The 24,491-nt window shown below is 38.8% G+C and overlaps 1 protein-coding gene across 10 annotated transcripts in view; it reads right to left on the bottom strand.

Annotated features, from left to right (window-relative positions):
* Window positions 1–24,491, bottom strand: part of TTC3 (tetratricopeptide repeat domain 3) — a 163,539-nt gene that overhangs the window by 91,718 nt on the left and 47,330 nt on the right. For 9 of the 10 annotated variants that reach the window (XM_032797194.2, XM_032797165.2, XM_032797185.2 and 6 more), the window contains 9 exons: window positions 22,191–22,314; window positions 16,276–16,361; window positions 15,860–15,954; window positions 13,169–13,231; window positions 11,087–11,141; window positions 10,191–10,353; window positions 10,021–10,069; window positions 8,792–8,915; window positions 2,281–2,338 (listed from right to left, as the gene is read on the bottom strand). In XM_032797194.2, the coding sequence (XP_032653085.1) occupies window positions 2,281–2,338; window positions 8,792–8,915; window positions 10,021–10,069; window positions 10,191–10,353; window positions 11,087–11,141; window positions 13,169–13,231; window positions 15,860–15,954; window positions 16,276–16,361; window positions 22,191–22,314 (817 nt within the window). The remainder of the gene's footprint in view (window positions 1–2,280; window positions 2,339–8,791; window positions 8,916–10,020; window positions 10,070–10,190; window positions 10,354–11,086; window positions 11,142–13,168; window positions 13,232–15,859; window positions 15,955–16,275; window positions 16,362–22,190; window positions 22,315–24,491) is intronic. The other variant, XM_075073710.1, reaches the window with a different exon arrangement.

The following is a 24,491-nucleotide window of genomic DNA, read 5'->3' as shown; positions in this document are numbered from 1 at the left end:
GGGCAACTGAAAAACCAAAAGTACTTAAAGAAAAAAAAGCTTCAAGTGAAGCTAAATTTGCAAACCCACGGAGCGTTAATGATCCGTGAACGGATTGGTTGAGAAGGAACTGAGAGGGAAATGCCCGTGCATGGTGGCTAGCCTCGTAGCGGGTGAGGAACTGCGCACGCCTATAACGGAGCACACATAGAGACACTACTTAAAGAAGCAGCATGTATTCAACTTTTGCTTGGTCAGGTTAGAGGGCTCAGTGCCTTGCAGGAACAAGCCCTCATTTTGTAAACACACACTTCACTCAGCAACCAGGAATGTTTGCAATTCTATATAACAGTTTTAAACAAGAACAAGCTCTGATTGCAAAGAGCAACTCTCATGCCTCCTCAACCACTTACAACTGTTACCAGGCAATATCAACATCGTTAACTACATTTAGGAAAAGCAGACTCTTTTTGAAGAGGTCAATTACATAACTCTTAAAATCTCCATCTTTGGCCCAGAAACAGAAGCCCCACCCCGACATACCCCTGCGATGGGGATGATCCTCTAGAAAGAATTTTTTTTTTGTTGTTTGTGCAAGAAATTCAAGTTCTTATTCAAAAACTTATGGAATCTATAAGGAATGGATAGTGACTGCTAGTGTGTATGGGGTCAGTACTAGAGAGCTATGTGCTCTCTGCACACTGAATCCCTTGATTGTTTAGCTTCTAATTTAATCCAAATGGAAGCCAGATTTCCCCAAAATAATTATAAGATGAAACATTTCTGGACCTCAAAACAGCCAGCTACTGACAGTTACGTGAACATCCTCTATTCCTCAATTTCTCTACTTTTTCCTCCACCTATATGCAGTGTCTTTATTCTGACATTACTCTTCATTTAGTAACCTGCCTCATTCCAACATACAGGAAAAAAAAAAGAGTTTAGTTGAGCTATGCCTCACTGTTTATGTGGTAAGTAAATATAAAACACTGAATTGCATCATACCTTTTTATATTGTCTAAACTCAAAAAAAACTAAGGGTTTAGGGGGTAGAGGGGGAGGGACATGGAAACCGCTACAACTTAAAGTGCTTTTTCTCCCCAATTACAATTTTTTTTTTTTTAATTATGTTGGGCTTTGATTTTGGTATTGATTAGTAAACTATGTATCTTGAAATCATTATGTATCTTAAAGTTATACATGCACACTAAGAAAAATCGTGCATTCTAATCTTGGACCAAGCATAACAACAGCTGTACTGGGTTGGACCAAAGGCCCATCTAGCCCAATATCCTGTTTTCCAGCAGAGGTCAATGCCAGGTTTTTTAGAGCAGTGGTTCTCAACCAGGGTAAACGTACCCGCAGGGGTATGCAGAGGTCTTCCAGAGGGTACGTCAACTCATCCAGATATTTCCTAGTTTTACAACAGGCTACAGAAAAAGCACTACGGAAGTCAGTACAGTAAAATTTCATACAGACAATGACTGTTTATATTGCTCTATATACTACACTGAAATGTGAGTACAGTATTTATATTCCAATTGATGTATTTTATAATTATATGGTAAAAATGAGAAAGTAAGCAATTTTTCGGTAATTGTGTGCTGTGACACTTTTGTATTCTTATGACTGATTTTGTAAGCAAGTACACTTCTAGCCCAATATAACGCGACCCAATATAATACAAATTCGGATATAATGTGGTAAAGCAGTGCTCGGGGGGGAGAAAGGGACTGCACACTCCGGTGGATTAAAGCAAGTTTGATATAACGTGGTTTGATGCAGTAAGATTTTTTGCCTCACGAGGACAGCGTTATACCGAGGTAGAGGTGTAGTTTTTAAGTGAGGTGAAACTTGGGAGCACACAAGACAAATCAGACTTCTGAAAGAGGTACAGTAGTCTGGAAAGACTGAGAACCACTGTTTCAGAAGAAATGACCAGAATAGGTAATCACCAAGTGATCCATTTCCTGTCCAAAGGGATAGTCTAAAGACCTGACTCATTTACGTTGGTCTGTTTAGTTCCACTTTCAATTCCAAATGCATACTGATGAGTAAGATTTAATTAACAATGGATGAATAAAACAGGAAGGGGACAGCTGGATAAGAAAAGCAGTATGACAATTAATGGGAGAAAATATAAGACAAATGACAGTTTACTGAGATTTAGGTATACAGTATTTTGAAGTCTGTTTGAGTGGCACAGTTACTTAAAGGGGGCGGGAGGAGAGAAGAAAAAAACACCCTAATTAAATTTCTGTTACTTTTAGAGCTAACTCAGGCAATTAAAAATTAACTCACCTGATGGAAGCACTGAAGACCAGTCTTTATTTTTTGCACTTATAGCATCAGTAGACACCTAACAACAAATAAACAAACTAGATTTTTCACAGAAAACATATGTTAGATAAATATTAAGTTCCAATGACATATTAGAATGATGTTTACGCTACAGATAACTAAGTATTATCTGAAGAAATAAAATATTAAAAATAGGTTATGGTATCAACAGTTAAAAGCACTAAAATAGGGACAAATTTATTAAAAAAAAAAAAGTAAAATTAGGAGATCAACTTCGCTGAGTAACAGTAACTCACTTATGTTCTCGTTCACTATAAATATATTAGAGCAGGGGTGGCCAATCTGCACCTGAGAATGAGCCAGAATTTGCCAATCTACATTGCCAAAGAGCCACAGTATTGTGTCAGCAGCCCTCCATCAGCTCCCCTGCCCCGCCTGCCATCCATCCAACGGATCAGCACCTCCCCTCCCTCCCTGTGCCTCACGCAGGATGCAGGAGGCTCAGGGGAATAAGGAGAAGAGTGAGGGTGTGGCAGGCTCGGGGAAGGGGACAGGAAGGGGCAGGGCTTTATGGAAAGGGGAGAAGTGGGGACAGGACCTGTGGCAGAGACAGGGGTTGAACAGTGAGCATTGGAAAGTTGGTGCCTATAGCTCCAGCCCCAGAGTCAGTGCCTATGGAAGAAGCCGCGTATTAACTTCTGAAGAGCTACATGCGGCTCTGGAGTCACATGTTGGCCACCCCTGCATTAGGAGTATAGATAGCTAATTAAGGCATCAGTCCTACAAGCTGTTCTATGTGGGAACAAACCCACTAATGTCCATGGGGCCTCACATATCTATGCAGTCAATCCACACGGAAGCGTTTGCAGGGTCAGGACCTAAATATTTGTTTCAATATCATAACCTCCATCCACCCCTTCCACTCTACCAGTGAGCCAGCCTCAAAGCCCTGTTCATCTGTTTCTCCCACAACTTTCTTGGTCACTTCATCTAAATACTATTTCTTCCATTACAACAATAAGTGAAAAAAATACCACCAATTTTGTTTGTTTTTTTTAATTAAAAAGCTAGATGGGCAGACCATTGTGTGGCCATTGCATAAGCAGCAGTTGCATTACTGCCCTACTGTAACCTTTGTCCTCTTTCTCATCTCTCCCTACCATTTGTCATTCCCACTTGCTGTGTCACATCTAAAATTTAGACTGCAGTCTCTTTAAGTTACCAGCTGGGACTTGCCTCTGTCAATGAAACACGCAGAATACTTATGGGCAATCTAAAAGAATAGCACAACACAAGCTTCTACCTTACATAGTTTGCTTTACTAGTACTGTATTTCAGCTAAATGTCCACATGAGCTACATCCAATCACAATGTATCGGGAAGAAGATATTTAGTCAGATTCTAATTTATCACCAATTTGGCAGGTTTCACACCACCCTACTTTTGGTAGCTCAGATCTTCAAAGCTGTCTCTAAAATTCAAGACTTTTCGCAGTGCCACAGGCATAGAGGTCATGATTGCATATTAATATTGACAAGAATTCAAAAATATAAAAAACTTTATAAAAGCATTTTTGCTTGCTATGGACAAACACTCCCCAAATCAAAACAACGAAAACAAGAAAAGCAAAGATAAAGCCATACACCTATACACATCACCTTCTCATACATATACATCCTCTCTGAAACCCCACACTATCCCTACTGTAAGCAAATAAAAAATTATCGAAGTCTCCAAGTGACATCCAGACAATCATAACTCTGCTTCATGAGAGATGGCAATGATTGTGTGGAACGATTCTCTTTCCTAGTTTATGAGATTTTCTTTTGGGAGCCATTTGCCTTTGGAACCTTAGTCATTTTTAAGATGTTTGTTGTTGTTGTAATAATGAATGTTTACTACATTTTGTTGCTATTAGTAGGGGGTGTTCTGTTTGTAGTATAATTGTTCACTGTTTGCTAGGAATGGGGAAGCACAATAATTTAGAGTGATATTGTACGCATGTGGCATGTCAGAGGTAAGGTTGTGTAGGTATTACCTTGGCTGGTAAGTGTTAATTTGCTTGGGGAAGGGCTGTTAAAAATGATTAGATTGCTAAAAGTAAACACCCAAACTTAAAAGCACACAAAGAAAATAGTAAAATGTTAATAAAATGCTAATGTTTAAATTTCCCTGTTGTTTTTTTTTTTAAATGAAAACTGAAGATACTGTTAAGATGTAGAGACCAATCAAAGTTAAATTGTCCACAAGGGGTCGTTCTGCTCCCCCTTTCATACCCTTAATCTCCTCACTGAAAGTTTAGACTAGTGCAGCTGTCAGAACAGCACGGCTGTGCTCCTCAGTCTCTAATGTATCAGCTCCCCCACATTCTTCTGCTCACTCCAAGGCTTCTGTGATATTTAAGAGAGGGAAGGCAAATGGGGAAACTGACCACCAAGAGGTTGAGCATCCCAGCTCCTAGATGCATTGCTCTGGCAGCAACCCCAGACATCTAAGGTTTTCAGTATGACAACCCTCAGGTCAACTCTCATAGTGGGGAAGGTGAGGACGAGGGGAAAGAGGGACTAGGGGTTGAATTTGTGGAGAGTAGATGAGACAAAGGGAACAAAGGGAGAGCCTAGATTATCCGTTCAATTTCTTCAGTTATACTATTGCTCAGTAACCACAGTGTTTAAGAACTTTGACTGGATTCTACAATGCACCTTATTCTACGGAGAAATTTCCAACTCTGCACATTAAACAAATATTGACCCCTTATCTTCTAAGGGGAACAGTAGGTTTTCTTCAAAAAGCCTATCCAGGAAGCAAATAAATGTGTGTTGTTCACCTTCTACACTCGTGCTTTTTTCCCTTCCCTGATATTCTTTACATTATACGAGTTGAAGACTTTTCTGCTTCAAACAGAGAGTCATGCTGTACTTTATATTCTTTCACACCTAAACCAGGAGGGCTATTTTTCAAACAACAGTGTTTGCAGGAATACATGTGGTACTGTTCTATGCTTATTTAATATTAACGAGTGACCCCTTTGTTCTCTTATTATGGAACAGAGTGAAGACTGTATTCCTCATGATTCTGAACTCAGCCAGACTTCTCCCCCTCACAACTCTTTTCTTTTCCAATATTTGTCTTTAGTCAAATTTAACTTCTCTTCAAAGAAAAAAAATTAGCAGCTCAAATGGAATTTTACTACATAAGAAAAAATACCATGCCCTATGAAAATTTTAATATGCTTCTTATATTTTTTTAGAAATTAGTCACCTGAATTTAAAGTTCAAATTAGGCTTGACTTGTACATTGTCCTCAAATGAGAATGGCCAAGTTTGAAAATGCTCTTTCAATGTACAGTAATTTGAATCTCTTAGCACATATAGTGCATTGACAAGTGTTCCCCCCCCTAATGTCCACTAATTTCTCTCCCATTTTTTCTTTAAAAATATTAGCAGTTTAATTTTAAATTTACATTAATCCAGTATTATAACTGAACTTCTGTATACACAACTCAGATAATCAATTATAGTTCTTAAAGCAACTGAAATGTTGCCACCCCAGTGCCCCACACACACATACAAGATGCTCACTACAACCCCCCCCCCCAAAATATTATCTATGCATGATAAGGCCAAATATTTGCACTTGCATATAGTTAGCTGTAGTTTAAATAAAACAATTAGAGGACAGTTTAAAATATTATCCATCTACATTTTCCATGGATACAACTATACAATTTCCTAAGACATACCAAGTCTTTGAGCAGTAGCTTAAAGAATATTTAAAAGTTTGTCACAGTCAGAGTTTATTGCAACACTGATTATCTGACATAAGATAGTGTCTCTCTCCCATATCAAGCAACAAAAACTCCTCTTTTACACTAGTTCTTTAAATTCACACCATTTTCTTGCACATCGAGTTTCAAAAGGCACTTGTTTCCCTTCTATAATTTATTACTGAAATTCAATTTCAAATTTATATTAATTTTACTATCTAAACTACATTAGAATATTACTCCTTTTTAATTCAGTAGTACAGAAAGTATTTATCGGTTTAAAGGAGACAATGTATACTGACCTATTTTACAAAGATGTTCCTAGCTCAACAACAGGTGGCACGTTTTCACAAGAGGCAGTGTACCCACAAATACATAAGAACTGAAGCTTTCAAGTCCTCCTTTTATCCTATGCATCATACTTCCTCTTTTCAAAAAGAGCATTCCAATCAATTCATTGCTCAATCTTACTTTCTATTTTGCTACTCTTTACTCTTCTGATACGGTTTCACTTCTCAGTAAATGACTCAGCCTTGTTTCTAGCCAGATCCTTGTTTTCACGTTGCTAGGCAGAATTTCTTCCACATTTACATAGTAGGCCAATGTATTTTTACACTGCTGTTAGATCCACATTATGAATCATCATGTCTCCATTAGTATGCAACATAATTAACCTGCTAATTTCCAGTAACTGATAATGTTAAAGGGAGGCAGAAAAGTTGAATTTAAAAGGAAAGAATGCCTTCAGAGAGTAACAGCTTTTTGTTCAGTTTCATTAAGTTTGAGCATACAGCTTTATCCCGGTCCTAGCGAGAGCTGAGCAAATAAGGCCTTGTTTATCCCAGGCCTTGTAGCCAGTGGTGTATTTCCAACAGTTTAAACACACTTCATATTACACTAGCGTGATTGTACCAGCCAAGAGTACCCCTGTTGCAAGACAGGATAAACTGAACCTTTACAATTCCCATCTATTAGAGGTTTGTACTGGAACAACTACACTGCCATGTTTTTTCCCACTGAAGTATACCGGGCCTAAATTCTTAACAACGATTTACTCTGCAACCATCATTACTTATTTCTATATGTTACTAAGGTATTGCTTTCTAGGGAATTTACAACGCACTTGCCAGTGGTTTACATCTGAAGTTAATATTAGGTGTCCTGTTATAAATTCTTTTCAGTCTTTCATATCTATTCTCTAAAATTTATCTAATATCTGGTCTTGCTGCTCAGGTACAAACAGTGTTGTTTCCAGTGATGTGAACTGGAATTTCCCACCTGAACTTCACTGCAAATCTGTCTCGGTATTTGGTGTTTTACTGAGCCCTCCAGCTCCTGGAATCACATTAAAGCATGAGAACCTCAGGTTTCATATTAAAAAGTATCTGGTGTGAAATCCTGCTAAGATACTCACTGATTTCAACTGGACCAGGATGTTTACCCATAGCTTTTATGGTTGTGGAAAAGAGTTTAAAAATGTAACTCGAATGCACACTGAAAACTCAGAAACAGGACAACAAATTAAAACTACTTTTTTGAATGCCTGAGGTTGGAAATACTGCATTTTTGTTCACTAAGCACCCCACTGTTTGTGGCAGTACATAATGACTGGACAAACTCCTGGGGCTAAAGGTTGGATTGTGCCAGGAGGCAAGTAGGGATGGCTTTCTGGCCACTGAGGCAGTGTCAGTTTGGATTCTTTCTTCCAATGAGCCCCAAACAATCCCTCTCTACTCCAGTTGGGAGTCTCTTCTCTTCCCCAGCACCAAACTCCACCCCCATCCACTCAATTTCCAACCATTCCTTCAAATCAGGAAAGAAGGGAAAGGCTATACATATTTTGCATCAGGGAGAAATCTGCACTGAACTCAGCTTCATGATGCAGCAGGACAGATGAGCTGAATAAAGGTGCTAGCCCTTCAGGAGGGCATATGGCTGTGGTTCCCAAACTGGGGTTCGTGAATGTTACAGGGGGTTCTCGGGAAAAAACTCCCTAATGGCAGACAGAGCTATCCCTAGGGACCCCGGGCAGCACGGGGCCAGCAGCCCGCAGCCCCTGGACTTCCAAGAGCTAAGCAGATCAAAGCAAGCATATCTATCACCCTGAGGAGATTTAAACTTCAAGACTCCTTACAAGAAACAGAAAGGGAGATGAATATTTTTTGCTGTTTTTTAAATTAAATAGGCAGCTAGTGTTGTTTTTAAAATTATTACGAAGAACAAGTTTAGATACTCCTTGATGAAACATACGAGCCTTGTTTTATAACAGGCTTATTCAAAGTGATACAAACTATGAAAGTGAGATCTTGGAAGAATGTTGCCGGTTTCATAATGTAATAAAAATACTGTAATGATAAATAATAATTAATAATAAATAGTGTGTAATAAGCATGTCATAAAACAAATTTTATATTTCCAATATCACTGCTTTTATAATTTATACTCAGGTAAAGGAGAAAATCCCTGGAAATATTCATTTTTAAGAGGGGGTTTGCAAGACTTGACGTGCTAGTGAAAGGGGTTCACAGACTTTTAAAGTTTGGGAACCACTAATACTCAAAAGCTGGGACAGTTAGTAGTGAGCCAAGTTTTGTCAGCTCTAGTTTATCAAAGCTTCTGAGACAGTTTCTAAAGACTCAGTAATACAAACTGTGTCTATCAAGAAAGTCCACAATTTTTATAAAGCACATGCTATTGACAATAATTTCTAATCAGTAACAGTACAATGTAAAGATTAAAAGTTACCTTGATATGGTGTTTTTGATGACAGCTGTGGTCTTTAGAGTCTGCTTGCATTTTCCTCCTTTCTTTGTCCATTTCTTTTGATTCTTCAGAAGTGAATAAATCAGACCGTGAAGAACCACATTCTCTAAGGAAAATAAAATGATGTTTTCAGTGCTGGTAAGTCATATAGGCAATACTTAAGACTATAGACTGTATATGCACTGCAAAAAATCCCCAGATAGATGAATCACAGATAGCTTAGACATATTTAAAGAGATGGTCATGTAACCAAGCTACCAGACTACTGACCAGCAAGAAAAGACCTAAGTGGCCAGCACCTCTAATCAAATAAAGAGTGTATGCAAATGTTGCCTTTGCAATACAGAAAAGGAAGTTTCTTCAGGTCATTAATTTTTATAGAAAACTGATTTTAATTACAGATACTACATTCTTTTTTATAATGGCACATGCCATAAAGCTTACAAGTGAAACAATAAAATCCAATGCACCTTTTTACAGAAAAAAGCTTAGTCGATATGCGTGCACTATAATACAGCTAAATAAACAGTGACTAAGGTGGAGGGGGAACAAAAACACTTGACAGGTCAAATCCTGTCTTGTTCTCTATGTACAGACCCAAAAAGATACATTTGACTAGCCTGGGATTGCCCAACAGAGGTAGATGCTAAACTTCAGTGATGCTAAAAATTAATCTATGATTAATACACGTATATGACTAGTGCTTAATTACTCCATATATCTAGGATTCAATATGGTTTTAACTCCCAGAGAATTTCTGTGGTTTAGCTGAATCTAAATCAAGACTTTTCATTCTTTAAATGTAACATATTTCCCAATCCGCTTTCCTAATAGCTACAGTACTGCAACAACGATAGAAGGAAAGTTAGTTTTCAGGATTTTTTAGATTTACAATTTATAACCTCGGGAAACTAAAAAACTAAAGAAAACAATCTACTAGTAGTAGTCGTCAGCACAAAACAAAAGAAATATAATTTTTTAATTAGTTTGTTTCCTACACTCCTCCACGACTACCCCTCATTCTGATTAACAAGCATTAGACACTCCTGGGTTCAGATACTTGCCTCTTTCCCCTTTATTTTTACTTGTTGGTGTATAACATAGTAATTCAAGCAAACTCTGTGCTCTGTACTATTTAAAGAAGCATTAAATTACCTTTAGGTTAATTGAGTTAATTTTTATAAATAAAAATAAATCTGGCTTTAACTTACTTTTTCTCAAAAAATGATTTCTTTGTTCTGTGTTTACTCGCTTTCAGACCTATAGAAATTTAACACAGAAAGCACTGATCCAGCAACTGAAAAATGTCATTTGAAAGTAAAGTTGCAGTTTAAGGTACTTCGTCATATTCAGAAAATATCTTGAATACAGAAAAGGCTACCTTTAGTTTCTTCCATTTCCTTCCTTAACTTTGTGTTTTGCAGAATAAGATCCTTAACTCGCTCAGGAATATTCTTGCAGAGTTTCTGGGCTCTCTCATTAGCTTCCAGGGCCCATTCATGTTCTCCCAGCATCGAGAGAGCCTCACAGAAGCGATAATGACCCTAACATGAATATCCATTTAAATTTTTTAATAAAGTTATGATTCTTTCAAAAAAGAAAAATACTAATCTATATCCAAAAGAGTGTCTTAGTAGACTCAACAAGTTAAAGTTTTGATATACTCAGCACCATACAAGTTACTATCTGTTCTAGCCAACTGTTGAATGGCCAGTGTTACATAAGATTTCCCGCATCAGAACAGACTAATGATCCATCATATCTAGTATCCCATCTCTGGCTTCGGAGAAAAGTGAAGATGCCTTTCCCTAAACCCCAATACCACTTTTGCACTTGAACAATTGTGTAATTGTCCATATTTAAGTCTTTTTAGATTTAACTTTCTGAATGAGACTTTGTTCACAGTTCTGCGTATTTTATTATAATATGTTGTGCATATTATAATATTATGTAGCAAAATAATGTTTTATTTATCACAACTGTGATTTTAAAATGTCTAATATATTCTCTACCCTCCAGCCTCATGCATACAAAAACACCACCCAATAATATTCTTAAAAATCTCTCTCAATCTAACTTTTAATCTTTTTTTAAAAAAGTTTAGTCTGATCACTGAGCTGAGCTCCTGCCACTTCCATGAGAGCTAACTGGAGCGGAGAACCCTCTGAATCTAAAAGGATTGTGCCCTCATATCTGACACTGTGACCTTTTATGTAGACACCTGACATATTTTTCTTTCTACTGTAAAGACAGTTGCCAAATTTACATTAAACTAACCTTTGGCCAATTAGGCTTCAAAACAGTGGCCCTTCTTCCATCAATAAGAGCTCTCCTTAAAAAAAAAAAAATATGTATTGGTATTGCAGTAATACCTAGAGTTCAGGGCCCCACTATGCTGGATACTGTACAGACATAACAAAGAAAGAATTCCTGCCCCAAAGAACTTTTAATTTAAGTGTAAGACTATAGACAACAGGTGTATATAACAAACTCACGGAGGTGGACGAAAAAGGAATAATAGGACAATACTGGTTAGCATAAGAAGCACAGCACACCAGGTGCCTAACCATCAAGTTTTTTATAGCCATCAAGGCAGAGAAGAGTTGTAAGGAGGGATCTGAAAGTGGACAATAAGGTGGCCTTGTGGCAATCGAGACAGGTATCATTTGTGCATTAGACGCAGGGTTCAACATCTTGATATCATGCAAAAGGACGCTAAAGGTGAAAACAAGTATTTTGATGCAGTGGAGAAGAGGTGAGACTATGGAGGAACGCAAAGAAGGGTTGGAGTGGTCAAAACAAGCCATCAAAATTGATTGTTACATCAGGATTTTAAATGGCTATACATGGGGCAAGACAGAATTTGTTCACACGAGAAAGGAGGACGTTGCAGTGACTGAGATGCAAGATAAAAGAAGACCTGAGTGAGAGATTTAGCTGTGTGGATAGAAAGGAAAAGAAGGATTTGAGGATTTATGCAGGAAGAAGTAACAAGATTTAGGCATAGTTTGGATGTGAGGATCTAGACAGAGGGATGAATCAAAGACGACACTCAAATTATAGTCCTGAGTGAAAGGGAAATTGAGTCTATGGTGACTAAAAGCAGGAGGGAAGAAGGCTTGTATGGGGGAAAATCAAGACCTCTACTTTGGTGACATTGAGCTTCACCTGACAACTATACATCCACAAAGAAATGCTAGAGACACAAGATGAGATTTTTAGCTTGGACAGGAGACAGATCAGGAGTGGAGAGGTAAATCTAAGTCATCAGTATAAAAACACTGAAGTCATATTTATGACTAGGAACACTTAGGAAGAAAAGGAGATGAGGAGGACAGAGCCCTTTGGGATTCCCACAGAGAGTCAGGGGGCAATGAAGAGGATTCTAAATAAAAAGCTAAAGGAGTGGTTGGAGAAGACGGTCATGAAAGCAGAGTGAAAACAAGGTTTAACAAAGAGCATGGTTAACAATGTCAAAAGTTAACAACCGTAAGGAGAGAGTACTGGTTCTGAGTTTTACCAAGGAGAGTTCATTAGAGATTTTGGAAGAACTGTTTCAGTGGAAGGAAAGCAAGCCTGACTGAAGAGGGTTTACAATGGCATAGGAGGAGAGGAACTCCAGACAGCTGGAGCAGACACTGCAATCAAGTAATTTGGAAATGAAGGGGAGAAGGGGCAACAGCTAAAGCCGCAGGTAGGGTCACAGTGGGTTTTTGTTTTTTTTAAGATGGGATAAACTAAAACACACGTGTGCTACCAGGGAAGGGAGCATGATAAGAGTGAGTTTGAGCATCATGGAAATGGAGGGGATCAGAGCAGGGGTAAGGTACATCAGGAGATGGGATGGGATCACTGGTGGAAGGTTAGAGGAAAAGATCAGATAAGCTTTAGTTTGTATTTGCTACAAAATTATATCTATTCAAAATATACATGTTTTCGAAAGATGTAAACATCTTTCAAGTTCTCTATCATATTCTCCTTGTGGAATTTCCTTTCAAATGAATGGAAATTCAACCACACAAGACAAAACACATTTGCTGGAAGACTCTGCTCAGACAAACAGGAATAAAATAGAAGGTTAAAGATGAAATTTAAATGCAAAGCCTAACAAAGAACTGGGATGCCAACACAGCTCACACTTTTTTTTTTCTTTTTTTCTTTTTTAAACAGCTATTTTCAGTCTGCCTGAAGACAGCCAATTTTATCCTGTCTGCTTTATACTGTGCCATTATTGCTTCAGGAAACCAAGTATTGTACCTTCGAGGGATTAAAATACTACTTTACTAAGTATACTGTCAATTCAGAGTTTGCAATTACAGGAAAATTCAGCATTTCAGATCTCAGAAATGTTTTACTTACCCGTATTGTCTAGTGAGAAGAAAACAGAGAGCCCGGTTACTGTAAAGAAGATGGTTTTCAGGACTTAAAAAGAAATTATTAAAAGGATATCAGTTAATAAAAGTATATTACTTCTGAACAGCATAAAATGACTAATATAAGGAAAACAATTTTAATTTTTCACAATAAACTTCTCCAACCACTTCATTTTCTCAGTATGTGCTAGCCTGTGACCCAATCCAGCAAATATTTACAAACATGCTTAATTTTACTAATCTGAATAGTCCCATTGATTTCAGATGTATAATCTCAGCCAAGGTACAGAATTCAGTCAATTCTGACAATTCCCTCCGCCTACCCCTCCCCATTAAAAACAGCTGAGAAAGATCTAAATACTCAGGGGAGGAAGGAATGGAGTATATCAGGAGCAAAGCATTAGTGAAGATAAACTGCAGCTTTGAGAGAGTATATTTATCATGATTTTCTCTTAGTTCAACTTCACTTTTTCAGGCTGGAAAAGGTGCCTGAGGTGCAGAAAGGCCAGCTGTACTGTAATATATACCCCACTTTATTTGGTACTGAAATTAATGTTTTTTAGGCAAATTTATTCTCGTTTCTGAACAATACACTAATACAGGGGTAGGCAACCTATGACTTATACAAAGAGACCTTCTAAAAATGTTAAAATGTATTACTGGCATGCGAACCCTCAGAGTGACTAAATGAAGACACAGCACACCACTTCTGAAAGGTTGCTGACCCCTGCCCTAGTACAACTACTCCATCAAGCCCTCTTGAATGAATTACTGTGAACTTCCTCTGTTCCTGGATCAATCCAATGCTATCCAAAGGAGCTGAAGCAAAAATCAGCAAAACAGATTTTTCATTTGTGACTTGTACTATTGCTTAGGACTTCGTTTAACCTAAGAAATATTAATAAACAAAGAAAACAATAAGATATTTTATTTTATTTTGACTGTTGTTCTGGAGATTCTCTTGCAGCAGACTGACAGCTAACAAAATTCTCTGACTGAAAGAGGAAGACTAGCCTTGTGTTGTAGGCTCTACCACGATGCCTTCAGACACAAATACTTTTTTTTTTTTTTATTTACTACAGAAGTAGGGAGCATTCTATCAGTGAAATATAGGAATGTCTAATCTGCAAGAATTATAAGGGGCAAAGTAAACACTGATGAGTGCCAGGCCATAGGGTTTTAGTGGTAGATGCTTTAACAGGGGCTGGCAACCTTTCAGAAGTGGTGTGTCAAGTCTTCATTTATTCACTCTAATTTAAGGTTTCGCATGCCATTAACACATTCTAACGTTTTTAGATGGTGTCTCTCTATAAGTCTATATTATATAACTAAACTATTGTTGTATGTAAAATAAATAAAGGTTTTTATAATGTTTCAGAAGCTTCATTTAAAATTAAATTAAAATGCAGAGCCCCCCGGACCAGTGGCCAGGACCCAGGCAGTGTGAGTGCCACTGAAAATCAGCACACATGCCAACTTTGGCACACATGCCATAGGTTGCCTACCCCTGCACTAAAACAACAATTTTCATAAAGATGTTACTTTTCAAAAAACAAACATATCACTGCCCCTAACTACTGAGGAAAGCGGAATACCAAAATGGTGGGAAAGGAAATTAGCATCCTCACTCTCATATAAAGGAAGCTATTTTCCAGCCTGTGGTTCTCAAGTTTGTCGTCTTTTGATTACGACTGTAGTTCTCCACTTGGTTCTATGAGCAACTACAGCTTCCACAAGCATCTACAACAATGTTGCATCTTTTTAATTACTGGACATATGTGAAGAAGCTGCAGAAAACAATGAGAACATCTTGAGCATGCAATACATAAACTATGTTTTAATTCCACATAACACTGTCCTAACCATTTTACAAGCTGGCTTGTACTAAATAGTTTCTTTATCTCAGGTAGGTGTGAACTGGCACAATCTACAAAGGCTTCTCTCTACTATAGACAGGCGCTCAAAAGCACTGCTGCTACAGAAGTTTTTTTCAGTCCTCCTACTGACATCTCACAGTGCAATGCCTCACACCTGAAACCTTACTTTCAGCAACAGCACTGGGCACTATGGGAGGTGTTCTTTGCTGTCTCAGCATGTAAAATATACGTATAGTTGTGTTTTGTGAAGACACAGCCCCATTCTTGCAACCAGGGGCACTGCTCTACAGTAACCAAAAGTGGAGCACCCAAATGGGACATTATTCAAAGAAGAAGGGAGCATGTTCTCAACCCCTAAATATCCCACTGGTACCAGCACTGGGTCAGCCCCACTAGTGCCAGCAATATTGGAGCCCAATTGCAGGCAGTTATCATCTCCAGTAGTGTATCTTGTTTTTCTGATGGGACCACGTTTAACACACACAACTGAAAGTGGCTTCTGAAGCTGAAGGGCCATTTACCCTAGAGCAACCAACACTGTTAGAGACGCTGTTGCTAAACTAGTATGAGTAATGATAGGCATTTTTTTTTAAAACTTCACTAACACAGACACAAATAAAAAAGTGTCTTTAGTACTAAGACAGGAAACAGAAATAATATGAATGTAGACAAAACTCTGTGGTAAGTCAGTTAAGCATCATCTGATTTTTAATTGGGTGGTCAACAAACCAAGACAACTTGTTACATTTTTATCTTTTTCCATACACAAAGATGATACAGTTAGTTGACTTAGTTCTTACCAAAATTCTATGGCTTTAGTGTATGAGCTTATAGCACAATCAAGGTTCTCTTTGGAAAACTCACAATTTCCTCTCTTTTTCATAAATTCACTTTTCTGTAAGATCAAGAAAAACAAATATGCAACCAATCAGAATTTAACTCAACTGTGATGAGAACTATAAAAGCATTTAACAATATATATGTAAGTGTGTCGTCTGTCTGTATACCAAATGTTGAAATGTACTCATAATTAATTGATCTGGAGCAGTGTAATTGTCTTAAAAGTCACGCAACTCCTAATAAGTGTTGGCATATGATCCTATGACAGGAATATTTATCTTTGGCCAATAGCTTCCCTACAAGTTTCTGTAAGTGACCGACTATCTTTGATCACTTTTCTTTTTTTTTTTTAATCCACTTTAGTGTTTTTTCCTACCTTTATACAGTTTTCACAACTCTGAGCTTCAAACTCTTCAACTAAATTGCAGTCTTCCAATGCAACTTTAGTTATATAATGTTTATCTGTAGGCAGAAATTAGTATGGTAAGGGAAAAAAACAAAAGCCGAACAATAGGTTTAACTTCTTGCTTTTAACAATCATAGCATATTCTATAACTGGAAATAGGATGTGTCTAGTTTTGTTTTTCCCCTCATCAACAACAGAAATAAGCTAAAACAAAGTAATAAATTTCAAACAGAATATGGATTATTTTTGCTTCCACTGTTGCACAAAAAATGTTAAGTCCCAATTGAATTCAGTAAGGTACTTAAAATTACGAGCATAGTGCCTAACTTCAAGCATGTGAGCAATCTCAATGAAGTCAGTAACATTCTGCACATATTTGAAGCCAGCATGTACACCTCTATCCCGATATAACGCGACCTGATATAACATGAATTTGGATATAATGCGGTAAAGCAGTGCTGGGGGGGGGGGGATGTCTGCGCACTCAGGCAGATCAACGCAAGTTTGATATAATGTGGTTTCACCTATAATGCAGTAAGACATTTTGGCTCCCAAGGACAGCATTATATCGGGGTAGAGGTGTACTTAAGTACCTTGCTGAATCAAGGACTAAATGATTCTCCCTTTATACTAAAAACCCAAATCCTGCCATCCTCAGCCTACACCTTAGTGCCATGGAGCCTTTTGCTACTACAGTAGAACTTTTTTCTATCATAAGAGCTAAATTCTCATAAATCTGAATAATTTATTCAGAATTTTCATGAAGCTGACACATATATTATTCAACTCTAATCACAGTAATATAACAAACAAACAGATATAAATGTTTTAACCATCACAGCCACGTAGCAGAATGAACAGCAATTAAGAGTTTCATTTGGATGATCAACTAACAATCTTTCACTCTACCTTTGTTATATGTTTTAAAATATCCACACTAAATGGGTGTAAAGTTACCTATTAAATCCATTCCCATTTCAAGACTTTGGGAACTAAGAAAAATATTCGCCAGATGAGTACTGAAGGGTACCTCCAAACAGTTCTATGAAGGAGGAGAGCTTACATTTAAAACCAAGTGGGCTAATACTTTAGAGCTAATTATTTACTAGTTTGGAATATTTTAAAATGAAAAAATTAAAGAGAGTTTATAAAAATATCTGACAGTTTCAGTATATGGGAATGTTGTCTTTCAATGAAGGCACCCATCCTACCCACATGACATCACAAGAGAGACAGCCTCCTGAGCAAGATGACTGCAAAATTTCTGATCATATCCAACAGTCAGACGGTCTCTAAACATTACGAAGTTGTTTTAACTTTGAAACTGACTTCTCACTAGTTTCTATGGGACCAAAATTATCAGTGTCCTAATCTGCTTAAAGACACTGTCAAACTTGTGGACTCCTGTTTAAAAATTTTTTTTTAAACTATACTTCAGATAAGTTTTAGAATGTGCTAGAGAGTCACTTCTTTATAATTAGATATAAACTCTTATATTTGTTTTGTTTTTTGTTACACTGTAGTCTTCCATCAAATGTTAGACCAGCCTTGTTTTCTTTAATAGTTATTCTTGAAAAGGAAGCACCCGAGAGAGTAACAAATTGATTTGAGCATAAGCTTTCATGGGCTAAAACCCACTTCACCGGACACATGCAGTGGAAAATACAGTAGGAAGATATATATACACACAGAGGACATGAAAACACGAGTGTTGCCATCCTAACCATAACGAGAGTAATCAGTTAAGGTGGGCTATTATCACGAGAAAAAAAAACCTTTTGTAGTGATAATCAGGATGGCCCATTTTCAACAGTTGACAAGAAGGTGTGAGCAACAGTAGGGGAAAAAATTAGCATGGGGAAATAGGTTTTACTTTGTGTTATGACCCATCCACCACTCCCAGTCTTTATTCAAGCCTAATTTAATGGTGTCCAATTTGCAAATTAATTCCAATTCTGCAGTTTCTCGTTAGAGTCCGTTTTTGAAGTTTATTTTGTTGGAGTATTGCGACTTTGAGGTCTGTAATCTAGTGACCAGGGAAGTTGAAGTGTTCTCCAACTGCTTTTTTAATGTTATAATTCTTGACGTCTGATTTGTGTCCATTTATTCTTTTGCATAGAAACTGTCCAGTTTGTCCAATATTCTTTTTGCTGATGCAGACTAACACGGCTACCACTATTAAACTTGAAAAGGAAGGTAAGAGAAAATATCCTGGTTTATCTTCTCTCTAAGATTCCAGTGTCACTGATGACCGAACACATCCTAGTTAACAAAAGCTTATTTTTAATACAGCAGGGGATATCATACCAATGGCAGCTGCAGCAAGAAGGATGATAAACATTGGAGCAAAACTGGATATTTAAAAGGAAAGACTGCTAAACTGTTTTTCTAGATTTAGAATAGCTGATAAAACTGAAGAGTGGGAGACTTCACAGAAAAATTAAGTATACTGCATTTAGAAACTTAGCTTAGTTTAAAATCAAGTTGTCTGTCTTTTCCTTCGTTATTTTCTAAGAGTTCGTCTGGCTCATTCCACAAATTAGGTTATGATATTTAAGATAGTCATTTTCACAGCAATTGATTGTATCACTGATTACGGGTATGTCTACACTACGGGATTAATCCGATTTTACAGAAACTTGGTTTTTAAAAGAGACTGTATAAAGTCGAGTGAACGCAGCCACACTAAGCACGTTAATTCAGCGGTGTGCATCCATGTACCGAGGCCAGCGTCGATTTCCGGAGCGTTGCACTGTGGGTAGTTATCCCGTAGCTATCCCATAGTTCCCGCAGTCTCCCCCGCCCATTGGAATTCTGGGTGGAGATCCCAATGCATGATGGGGCAAAAACAGTGTTGCGGGTGATTCTGGGTAAATGTCGTCACTCAATCCTTCCTCCGTGAAAGCAACAGCAGACAATCATTTTGCGCCCTTTTTCCTCTGGATTGCCCTGGCAGACGCCATAGCATGGCAACCATGGAGCCTGTTTTGCCTTTTGTCACTGTCACCGTATGTGTACTGGATGCCGCTGACAGAGGCGGTACTGCAGTGCTACACAGCAGCATTCATTTGCCTCTGCAAGCTAGCAGAGATGGTTACCATCTCTATTGTATCATCTGCCATTGTAAATTGGCGATGAGATGACGGTTATCAATCATTTTGTACCATCTGCTGCTGTCATGGGTGTTCCTGGCTAGCCTCGTTGAGGTTGGCCGGGGGCGCATAGACAAAAATGGGATTGACTCCCCGGGTCATTCCCTTCTTTATGTTTTGTCTAAAAATAGAGTCAGTTCTGCCTAGAATATGGGGCAAGTCTACTAGAGAACCAGAGAGCACAGCCGCTGCGTGTCAGAGCCCCAGAGATCCCACAGAAATGATGAGCTGCATGCCATTCTAGGGGGTGCCCCTGCAACAACCCCACCCGTTGCTTCCCTCCTCCCCCATCTCTTCTTGGCTACCATAGCAGTGTCTCCCCATTTGTCTGATGAAGTAATAAAGAATGCAGGAATAAGAAGCACTGACTTTTTAGCGAGATAAAATGAGAGGGAGGCAGCCTCCACCTGCTATGATAGTCCAGGCAGGACATTAAAAGGTGGCTGGGGAGAGGAGCGCAGCCTCCGCTGCTATGATAGTACAGAATTCTTTCTTTAGAAATGAAAGGGAGGGGGGCGATGAAGCTCAGGCTCCGTGCTATGATGAGGAAGTTACCAAGCCTTTTGTGACCATCTGCCAGGAATGACGAGGAGTCATTCCCATTTACCTAGGCACTCCCAGCTGACCTCACCAAGGCCAGCCAGGAGCTCTCACGAGATGATGGAGACGGTTTTCCATCATTTTGCACGTCTGCCAAGGAAAGGAAGGGGAGGGGATGCTGCTGTTCAGAGCCGCAGCAACCGCGTCTACCAGCAGCATGCAATAGACATACGGTGACATTGAAAAATGACAAGAAACGATTTTTTTCCCTTTTCTTTCATAGGGGAGGGGGGGGGAGTGGCGGTAAATTGACCAGATATACCCTGAACCACCCCGGACAATGTTTTTGACCTTTCAGGCATTGGGAGCTCAGCCAAGAATGCAAATGCTTTTCGGAAGATTGTGGATAGCTGGAGTCCTCAGTCCCCCCTCCCTCCATGAGTGTCCATTTGATTCTTTGGCTTTCTGTTACACTTGTCACGCAGCACTGTGCTGAGTCCCTGCTGTGGCCTCTGTCCTATCATAGCCTGGAGATTTTTCAAATCTTTGGCATTCGTCTTCTGTAACAGAGCTCTGATAGAACAGATTTGTCTCTCCATACAGCAATCAGATCCGTATCTCCCGTACGGTCCACGCTGGAGTCTTTTTGGATTGGGACGCATCACCACCCGTGCTGATCAGAGATCCACGCTGGGTAAACAGGAAATGAAATTCAAAGTTTGCGGGGCTTTTCCTGTCAACCTGGCCAGTGCATCTGAGTTCAGATTCCTTTCCAGAGCAGTCACAATGGTGCACTGTGGGATACCTCCTGGAGGCCAAAACCGTCAAATTACGGCCACACTAACCCTAATCCGACATGGCAATACCGATTTCAGCACTCCTCCCCTTGTCGGGGAGGAGTACAGAAATCGGTTTAAAGAGCCCTTTATATCGATATAAAGACCTGCGTTGTGTGGACGGGTGCAGGGTTAATTCGGTTTAACGCTGCTAAATTTGGTTTAAACACATAGTGTAGACCAGGCCTAAGAGTAGGATGTCAATGAGGGAATAAGCAGCATGAACAGGTGAAGTCAAGATAAGAATATCCTTTGTAATGAACAACATTAGAAAAGAAATACATAAGTCTGAAAGAGAATCCTTCCGAACCGAAAAAATTCTAAATTTTCCCATGATGCCTCAACTACTCCAAGCTAAAGAAAAAAAAAATATAGGACTCAGACGTACACACATACATACACATAACCACCCTATGACAAGGTATCTTCTCCCATTTTTTTTTTTTAAATGCTTGTCACAGTCTGGGCAACTGCACCTGAATTGCCCCTCTATGATCCAGCAAGGGCACCCATTCTTAGATTTCCAGCTCCTAGGCTTGTACCGCTCTTGGATTGACATATACACCTCTCTACTTCCTGACCGGGGCATGTCGAGTTCTCCTTTAAGACTGTTATTTCGCAGCAAGGCAGACCACCTAACAGGCCTGTGTCTGCACTTTTCTTACTCTTCCGAGGCTGTAAACAGTGTAACTGCTAGAGTTACAAGATATCACAGTTCTTTCTAAGCAAATATGTTTATTCTTAAAGTAAAAGCATTATATAGAAAACATATTAAAACCAATAAAAGAACCTACATGCATGCTAATAAGCTGACCAGAGATCGCCCCAACTCCTACAAGGTCTCTGGATGGTGAGCAGTCCTTCAAGCCTCACCAAGGTTTTTTTCCCCCCACTCATGATCACAAGGTTGTAATTGCCTTGACTCAGAAAAAAACACCCCCATGAATCTGTGAATTACTCCTCCATGCTCTTTGGGGACTTTTGATCCTGGGAACAGGTAATTCATAGTCAAAGATCTTGTCACCAAAGCAAAGTTTGAAAAGATCAGGTCCAGAGATGTGCATTTGCATTCCTCTTCTCCCAAATACCTCCTAGGAAACCTGTGCAACTATCAATTCATTCCTGTCTTAGCCCATTTTCTAAAATAGTCCTTTGAAGTTCATAATACTTCCCAAGGGTTGCATTAGTCAGGTCTCCTACATAGCTTACATACAATCCGACAACACAAACATTTGCATTTTTAATAATGAGATCCTATGATATTTAAAAGTTAGTTCTATAAGGTGTAGCCCAACTCAACAATGTTAAACCAGAATATTGCAGGAAATTGCATACCCATCACAAAAATTATACTTACATTTAGAAAAGAAAGCTTCTAAAGGAGGCCAACAGTAATCTCCAAGTTCTTCCAATTTCTGTAGAACACTCAACTCGCCTGTACATTTCACCCAGGCAAGGGCAGACCCAACATCAAAAACTCTCTATTTAAAATAAAAGGTAGAAATTAGAGAAAGTTAGCAACTGTACTCAGTTTTTCTTATATGGAATAACCTAAATTACTGGCAACATATTATAAAGTAAAAAATTTAACAAATATGGATAGTATAGGAGCAATGTTGTTTAACAGTCTGACAAATAAGGTGCAAGGGCCAATGTAGAGAGTGTTGCCTGGAAAAAATAGAAGAGCATAGGTCAAATACGTCATATCTAGTCCACAACTCACAGAATTCAGGAAAGGTATTTTTAGTTTATTTCAGACACCTGATATGTTATTTTTATGCATAAATATATGGTGAAAGAGAACCAACACTAAGTTAGCTAGCATTTTCACAAAATTGTAACAGCCATCTCATTTTATGTACCACAAAGGCCAGAAAAGGTCAGGCTAAAACTGGATTTAAAAATATGGCATAAGGACAACCTTGGCATAGGTTTTTTGCTCTAGCTAGGATAGATGTGACATACCAGAGATGCTGACAGATCAGGTGCCCACTCATACCAAGGTCCGCATGTCTCAACTGGACACTGACAAACTCATAACCGGAATCAGTCTGGCCAACCTGTATTATAATTCTAATATCTATTTTAACAATTCTAAGAATGTGTTTAGACTTCATTGAATGCTTATAAATTATATTAATGCACACAGCAATTCATAATATTGTATCCGATATTGTAAGGTAATATTTCAGCAGTTACATTGTGAACCTCTGTGACTGTGTAAGTCACCAGATAGGAGACACCTTAATTACTGAGGGGCTCATCCTCAACAGAAAGTGTTATGCCTTTCCCAAAAGTAAAGGTCCATCAATACCCGCCACACTACTGTGGGACCCTGTAATTGGAATCTCCCTACAAACCCTCAAGAGAGCAAAAGACTTATGTTCTTCTGTCCTCCTCCCTGTGACAACAAGTCACGTAAGTGGGTTCCTCCCATCAGTTGAGTTTCGAGTTCACAGTACATGGCAGGAAGGGTATGAAAGAACTGATGCTTGGACTCTGGGAACAAGATTTTTCCAGGCATAAGCAAGAGATCTCCAGCTGCTTAGCTAGAGGATACTGAGCTTGCTGATTATAGAAACTTCTATTACCTTTTGAAACTTAAGATTTTAACTCATTTGTGTATGTTTACTGCTTTTCCCTTGTAAAGAATTCTCTAAATTTTTTTCTCCTATTTAATAAATCTTGTATAGTTTATTACAGGATTAGCTGCAAGCATCATCTTTGTTGTGAGACTTAAGGTGTGCTCAGTGGTTTGAGCATTGACCTGCTAAACCCAGGGTTGCGAGTTCAATCCTTGAGGAGGCCACTTAGGGATCTGGGGCAAAAATCAGTACTTTGTCCTGCTAGTGAAGGCAGGGGGCTGACCTTTAAAGGTCCCTTCCAGTTCTAGGAGATAGGTATATCTCCAATTATTAAGTCAAACTGACCTGGGGTAATGACTGGTCCTTTGGGACTCAGAGAAACTTAAATATTGCTGTGTTTCTTGATGTAAAGGACCATTGATCACAAAAGTACGCTCATCTGGGTGGTGAGATAGCTCAGAGTAGCCCAGGGGACTGTCTGTGACTCCATGTTAATGCTCCTATAATGCCTACGGAATTTACACTTGATAAATGATTGGTGAAATCTAAGACTATGTCTACACTACAAACCTTACAGCAGCACAACTGTACCACTGCAAGTGCACTGCTGTAAAGTCTCCTGTGTAGCCACTCTATGCCAGCAGGCAAGAGCTTTCCCACCAGCATAATTAAACCACCCCCAATGAGCAGCAGTAGCTATGTTGGCAGGAGTCGCTCTGCCACCAACATAGTGCTGTCCACACCAGCTCTTTTATCAGCAAAACTTATATCAGTCAGGTTTTCATTTTTTTCCACACCCTTGATTGAAAATAGTTTTGCTGACAAAAGTGCTAACGTAGACATAGCATTAGTATAGAACTCTCAGTCAATTTGGGGGTTGTACTCTGCTTCCTAACAGTCTGCCCTGAGGTTAGTACTCCTGCTCTTTTAATCACTGCAGGCAGCATTACAGTATCAAGGCAAACTAGCAAATCAAAATGCATTTCAATAAGTAGCTTTTCTCATACAGTGTTACTTTTTACTGGTGCTACAGATTACCACTCCTGACTTATGACCTTTCCTCAAATCCTTGT

Source organism: Chelonoidis abingdonii, chromosome 1 (assembly GCF_003597395.2).
Source record: "Chelonoidis abingdonii isolate Lonesome George chromosome 1, CheloAbing_2.0, whole genome shotgun sequence".
Lineage (NCBI taxonomy): Eukaryota > Metazoa > Chordata > Testudines > Testudinidae > Chelonoidis > Chelonoidis abingdonii.
The sequence above is the reverse complement of the archived record's forward strand: the minus strand, read 5'-3'. Positions and strand labels throughout refer to the sequence as shown.